This window comes from Colobus angolensis, unplaced genomic scaffold, assembly GCF_000951035.1.
Source record: "Colobus angolensis palliatus isolate OR3802 unplaced genomic scaffold, Cang.pa_1.0 Scaffold203, whole genome shotgun sequence".
NCBI classification, from domain to species: Eukaryota; Metazoa; Chordata; class Mammalia; order Primates; family Cercopithecidae; genus Colobus; species Colobus angolensis.
In genome coordinates this window covers 4,047,090-4,054,250 of record NW_012115189.1, presented here as the reverse complement: position 1 = coordinate 4,054,250, position 7,161 = coordinate 4,047,090, and the positions used below count along the sequence as shown (strand labels likewise).

General features: G+C 44.4%; 1 protein-coding gene and 1 pseudogene across 1 annotated transcript in view; one reads left to right on the top strand and one right to left on the bottom strand.

The window, feature by feature from the left end:
* The window catches only part of MDN1 (MDN1, midasin homolog (yeast)), a 205,712-nt gene that overhangs the window by 7,487 nt on the left and 191,064 nt on the right, over positions 1–7,161 (top strand). The window contains exon 2 of the mRNA XM_011941954.1: positions 5,264–5,490. Within this exon, the coding sequence (XP_011797344.1) occupies positions 5,264–5,490 (227 nt within the window). The remainder of the gene's footprint in view (positions 1–5,263; positions 5,491–7,161) is intronic.
* LOC105511743 overlaps positions 5,507–7,161 on the bottom strand; it is a 6,780-nt pseudogene continuing 5,125 nt past the window's right edge.

Genomic DNA, 7,161 nt, shown 5'->3' with positions numbered 1-7,161 from the left:
TGGTGGTACATGCCTGTAATCCCAGCTACTCAGGAGGCTGAGGCAGGAGAATTGCTTGAACCTGGGAGGCGGAGGTTGCAATAAGCTGAGATCAGGCTACTGCACTCCAGCCTAGGCAACAGAGCAAGACTCCTATCTCAGGAAAAAAAAAAATTTCTTGTATTTGTTAAGTCATCATTATTCTGCTTTCCTCATACTTGCTTGTATCCCAGCCACCTAAATAAAACCCATTTAAGCGTCACAGAATATTAACAGAAGAAAATACAAAGGTGTAGCCAGAAGGAATGCAGTCCTTTCCCTTTTCCAGTGAGTCCCAGTCTCCCAAGGAGAAAGGCAGGATTTCCTAAGAATGTTTCGGGAATAATCACAGGTTTAAGAAGTAAATCCTGGCTGCTTGCAGTGGCTCCCACCTATAATCGCAGCACTTTGGGAGGCCGAGGTGGGTGGATCACGAGGTCAGGATACTGAGACCATCCTGGCCAACATGGTGAAATCCCATCTCTACTAAAAATACAAAAATTAGCTGGGTGTGGTGGCACACTCCTGTAGTCCAGGCTACTTGGGAGACTGAGGTAGGAGAATCGGTTGAACCTGGGAGGGAGGCTGAGGTTGTAGTGAACCGACATCGTACCACTGCACTCCAGCCTGGCGACAGAGTGAGACTCTATCTCAAAAAAAAAAAAAAAAGTAAATCCGTTAGCATTCATTGTTTTGTTTTTATTTCCTACAATAGCAAGCCAACTGACATGGTCACAAATGCTTTGACTAGAAAGGCCCCTGGGCTTAACAGAAGGAGAAAGCCGATTATGTAGTTTTCCTATAATCCCCACCCATCCCCCAGATACTCACAGGTATCCTAGCCTAGCTGGTCCCTTTTCTTGCCGGCCTGGCATTTACCCTTTCATGGGTTTTAGCACAACATTTATTATTATTTTTAAACTGCATTAACTAGTAGTATTCATGCAGAATACTTGGAAAATTCAGGAAAGCACCACCAGTATTGTGGGTTAAATTGTGTCTGCCAAAAATACATGTAGAAGTCCTAGCCTGTAATACCTGAATATGACCCTATTTGGAAATGAGGTCTTTGCAAATGTAATAAAGTCAAGATGGGATAATTAGATAGGGCCTTAATCCAATATGACTGTTTCTCTTTCGCCCAGGCTGGAGTGCAGTGGTGCAATCGCGGCTCATTGCAACCTCCGCCTCTTTGGTTCTAGTGATTCTCCTGCCTCAGCAGCTGGGATTATAGGCATGTGCCACCATGCACAGCTGATTTTTGTATTTTTAGTGGAAATGGGGTTTCACTATATTGGCCAGGCTGGTCTCGAACTCCCAACCTCAAGTGATCTGCCCACCTCAGCCTCCTAGAGTGCTGGAATTACAGCCGTGAGCCACCACGTCAAGCCCAATATGACTGTTTTTTTTTTTTTTTTTGAGGAGGAGTCTGAGGAGTCTCGCTCTGTCGCCCGGGCTGGAGTGCAGTGGCCGGATCTCAGCTCACTGCAAGCTCCGCCTCCCGGGTTTACGCCATTCTCCTGCCTCAGCCTCCCGAGTAGCTGGGACTACAGGGGCCCACCACCTCACCCGGCTATTTTTTTGTATTTTTTAGTAGAAGCCAGGATGGTCTCGATCTCCTGACCTCGTGATCCGCCCGTCTCGGCCTCCCAAAGTGCTGGGATTACAGGCTTGAGCCACCGCGCCCGGCCAGCTCTTGGTTTCTTAACAGAAACAACACAATGAAACATCTTTGAAATGGTGAGAAAAATTGTAAACCCCGTTGTGTGGTGGTGCATGCCTGTAATCCCAGCACTCTGGGGGCTGAGGTAGGTGGATCTCTTGAGCCCAGGAGTTCAAGACCAACCTAGGCAATGTAGTGAAACCCTGACTCTACTGAAAATACAGAAATTAGCCAGGCATGGTTGTGCGTGCCTGTAGACCCAGCTACTTGGGAAGTTGAGGCGGGAGGATCACTTGAGTCTGGGAAGTCGAGGCTGCAGTGACCGGATATCGAAATACTCCAGCCTGGGTGAAAGACACCCTGTCTCCAAAAGTAAAAATAAATAAACGAAACAATGTTGGCTTAAGACAGGATTTTGTATGTAGAAAGTCTTAAGGAATCTTCAAAATAAACAATTTCATTAATCACAGGTCAATATCTAAAAATGAGTTATATTTTTATATTTAAAATTATTGGGGAATGAAATTTATATTTTATGTATTTTATTTTTAGAGACAGAGTCTCATTCTGTTACCCAGGCTGCAGTGCAGTGGGCACGATCATGGCTCACTGCAGCCTCGAACTCCTAGGCTGAGGTGATCCTCTCCTCACTCTCCAGAGTAGCTGGGACTATAGATGCACATTGTTACCAGCTGATAAAGAAAAAAAAATTAATTTTTAAAAAAAATTTTTTTATTGAGAATGGAGTCTTGGTCTATCTGTTGCCGGGGCTGGAATGTAGTGGCACGTTCTCAGTTCACTGCAACCTCTGCCTCCTGGGTTCAAGCCATTTTCCTGCCCCAGCCTCCCAAGTAGCCGGGATTACAGATACCTGCCACCACACCTGGCTAATTTTGTGTGTTTTTAGTAGAAACAAAGTTTCACCATGTTGGCCAGTCTGGTTTCAAACTCCTGACCTCAAGTGATCCACCACCGCCTCCTAAAGTGCTGGGTTTATAGGTGTGAGCCACCGCTCCTGGTCACACCAGCTAATTTTTTATTTATTTATATTTTTTTGAAGGGATGACATCTTGCCACATTGCCCAGGTTGGTCTCAAACTCCTGGCCTCAAGTGATCATCTCACATTGGCCTCCCAAAGTACCACCATGCCTGACCAGTTTTCTTTGAATATGTTTCTTTCCTCTGCAATGTAACTTACTTTATTATTTAAAAAATGGGGCCAGGCATAGTGACTCACACTTGTAATCGCAGCACTTTGAGAGGGCAAGGCAGGAGGATTGAGCTCAGGAGTTTGAGATTAGCCTGGGCAACATAGTGAGACCCCCATCGCTACAAAAATAAAAAATATCAGCTGGGCATAGTGGCACACACCTGTAATCCCAGATACTTAGGGGGCTCAATTGGGAGGATTGCTTGAGCTTGGGAGGGTGCGCCTACAGTGAGCTGTGATTTTACCACTGTACTTCAGTCCGGGCAACAGACCAACACCTTGTCTCAAAAAAAAAAAAAGTCTCTTTAGAGGGCTTGTTTATGCGGAAATGCAGCAGTTGAAAATGTGAGGTTTTGCTCCTATCTATCATGACCAAATCTGTTAAATTTCTTTGCCTCCATTTTTATGGAATCCTTCAGTTAGCCTCCTATAAAGGACAGAACTAAGACTGAAAGAAATTGTTTCAAGGTAACATTTTTCCCTAATCAGTGCTTTGATCAGAATCAAATGTTTTCATGAGAGAATGCTCTATAATTGGAAGACTTTGTAAGAGCTCAGGTGTAAGGTGACTTTCTGGGTGATAATTTTGGCAAAACTTGTTAAATTTTTTGTATGACATTTAGGTTATATTCAAGGTGCACTTTTATAGGTGACTAGGATGAGCCTCCTCCTCCTCCTTTTTTCCTTTTTTTTCTTTTCTTTTTTTTTTGGAGACAGCCTTAACTGTGTCACCCAGGCTGGAGTGCAGTGGCATGATCTCAGCTCACTGCAACCTTGACCTCCCAAGCTCAAGCAATCCTCCCACTTCAGCCGCCTGAGGAGCTGGGACTACAGGCGCGTGCCACCAAGCCTGGCTAATTTTTGTACTTTTTGTAGCAATGGGGTTTCACCATGTTGTCCAGGCTGGTCTTGAACTCGTCAGCTTAAGGGATCTGTCTGCTTCGGCCTTCCAAAGTGCTGAGATTACAAGCATGAGCCACCACATATGGCCTGGGGTGAAACTTTTTAGGAGAAACTCATAGCTTGGGACTTGTAAGGTCAAAGGGCATGTCCCCGTTTTATTTTATTTATTTATTTTTTTGAGACAGAGTCTCCCTCTGCCGTCCAGGCTGGAGTGCTGTGGCCGGATCTCAGCTCACTGCAAGCTCCACCTCCTGGGTTTATGCCATTCTCCTGCCTCAGCCTCCCGAGTAGCTGGGACTACAGGCGCCCGCCACCTCGCCCGGCTAGTTTTTTGTATTTTTTAGTAGAGACGGGGTTTCACCATGTTAGCCAGGATGGTCTGGATCTCCTGACCTCGTGATCCGCCCGTCTCGGCCTCCCAAAGTGCTGGGATTACAGGCTTGAGCCACCGCGCCCGGCCCTTCCCCGTTTTAAAACTGCTGTTACATTGCTGAGCAGAAAGGGTTGTGCAGACCTGTATATACACTAGCAGTATAATGCCTTTTATACAGTTTTCAGTTTTCCTTTCTGTACTTACCTGCATTCTGAACCTGGGCACTAGAATTTTGTATTCTATTTCATCTCCCATATCAAAGTGTTGCCGTCTACTTTGGATCTGTTTTTTGTTTGTTTATTAGAGGCTGATGCCTTGATCAGCTTGATAGGGATATCCTCATTCACTCCCAGGAATTAATTTTTTACCTCTGTCCTTTCCTCAGGAGTTGGAAGTTTTGTCTACTAACTGCAGAATTCAATTTTTTTCTTCCAAGAGTTAAAAGAGCTGGGGGAATTTTGGGGTTTTGGATTCCCTGGAGATTGTTGAAACCCCAGCATATAGATTATTTTTCAGAGAAGTCGTGTAGCTTTTAAATGGAATCCAGGTATTAGCCCCTGTACCTCAAACTCCAGTGTACTGAAACTTATTGGTAACGACCTTTATATTAACTCTAATCCTCTATTGAAAAAAATTTCTACAGTATTTTATAATAGAATCTCACTAATGAAGTCTGGAAATTGTACATTTTAGTTCCACCCCAGGACTTTTCTCTGCTTTTCTACAACAGTGCAGATGAGTATTATTTACATAGATATTTTGGGCCAGGCATGGTGACTCATGCCTGTAATCCCAGCACTTTGCGAGGCCGAGGCAGTTGGATCACCTGTGGTCAGGAGTTTGAGACCAGCCTGGCCAACATGGTGAAATCCCCGTCTCTACTAAAAAAAGAAAAAAAAAAAATACAAAACTTAGCCTGATATGGTAGGTGCCTGTAATCCCAGCTACTCATGGGAGGCTAAGGCTTGAGAATCACTTGAACCTGGGAGGTGGAGGTTGCAGTGAGCCAAAATCGCGCCACTGCGCTCCAGCCTGGGAGATGGAGCAGGACTCTGTCTCCAAAAAAAGAAATGACAGATGTTTTGCCTTTCTCAGGTGTGGACATCTCAAGATCGCCAGTGTGTCCTGAGTACCTTAGCACAGTTGCTCTTGGATAAGGACTGTACTGTGCTGGTTGGTCGCCAGCTTCGCCCTCTCCTTTTGGATTTGCTGGAAAGGAATGCCGAAGCCATTAAAGCTGGAGGCCAAATCAACCATGATCTGCATGAACGGCTCTGTGTGTCGATGAGCAAACTCATCGGTAACCATCCTGATGTCCTCCCGTGAGTAGCAATTTTATTATTCACATTTCTCCTTGAGGTGATAGAACCTACTGTCGCCTGGGATGTAAGGGAGTCTGAGCTGAAAAGGGAAAACAGAAATACAGAAAGGAGAGAGATAAATAGTAGTGTTTTATAAAAAGAGTCACAGCAGAATCCATTTATCCAGCTCAGTTTAGTGAGCGTTTACTAGTTTTCTCTTAAATCTTGGCCATCAGAACAGACCTGGAAAGATGGTCAGGATATGTCCCCAGTGCTCTCAAGGATTGTATCATGTGGCAAGACATGCATATACAGCGGAGTAAATGAAGTTTAACTGAGGTTCTTATAGCATCCACCTCTAATGGGAAAGATTCCTTGCTTATTAGAGCAGCTGAAGGAGTGGATTAGAAGAGCTGCAGTATCCCTTCCAAATTCTATGAATTTATCTGAATTAGTATACTAAGAGCTGTGTTAGAGCTGGGTTTTAATGTGACTTTTAAAGTGATAGTAAAATATGGTTTGTGAGGCATAGTCAAAAGAGGCAGCAAAACTGAGTGTCAGGGGTTTTTAAATTGAGAAGATTTTTAAAACTTTTGCTCTAAAAATGATTAATATTCTGTATACTAGTAGGACATTTCTTTCTTCTTCTTCTTCTTCTTCTTCTTTTTTTTTTTTTTTTTTTTTTTAGGATCTTGCTATGTTCTCCAGGTTGGTCTTGAACTCCTGGCCTCAAGTGATCCTCCTGCCTCAGCCTATTGAGTAGCTGGGACCAAAGGTGTGCACCACCATGCCCAGCTAATTTTTAAATTTCTGTAGAGATGGGGAGTCTCACTATGTTGCCCAGGCTGGTCTTGAACTCCTGGGCTCAAGTCATGCTCCCACCTTGGCCTACCAAAGTGTTGGGATTGCAGGTGTGAGCCACCGCACCCAGCCTAATTGCTTAGGTTTTATAGAGTAGTTTAGGAATTGTTTCTCTTTAGCTGAAAATACACATTTCAGCTGATACATGTAATTGTAAATAATAACACTGAGGTAGAAAAACCTGCCTTATCCTTTTAATTAACTCTGCTTTGAGAAGGGCTAACTGATCAGTTAGCAGTTGAATATGACAACGTAGTAGTTTCATTACTCAAAATAGTAAAAAGCTCAATACGTTAAGCATACAGACATACAAATATGAAGTGTTTTTTTCCTCTTCTATTTTTGTTGGCTAATTATTGGGGAATTGATGAATTTTGTTATATCTAAGGAACGGAATTGTTTGGTATTTTTGGTGGGAAGAGAAGAGCTGAGCCACCTTAAAAATGTTTTTTCTTGGCCAGGCTTGGTGGCTGAGCTCAGACAATCCCCCTGCCTCGGCCTCCCAAAGTGCTAGGATTGTAGGCATAAGTAACCACACCCGACCGATAAAAATGTTTTTTCTTGGCTGGGCGCGGTGGCTCACGCCCGTAACCCCAGCACTTTGGGAGGCCAAGGTGGGTGAGTCATGGGGTCAGGAGTTTGAGACCAGCCTGGCCAACATAGTGAAACCCCATCTCTCTGAAAATACAAAAATTAGCCGGGCGTGGTGGTACATGCCTGTAATCCCAGCTACTCAGGAGGCTGAGGCAGGAGAATGGCGGGAACCTGGGAGGCGGAGCTTGCAGTGAGCCCAGATTGCACCACTGCACTCCAGCCTGGGCAACAGAGCAA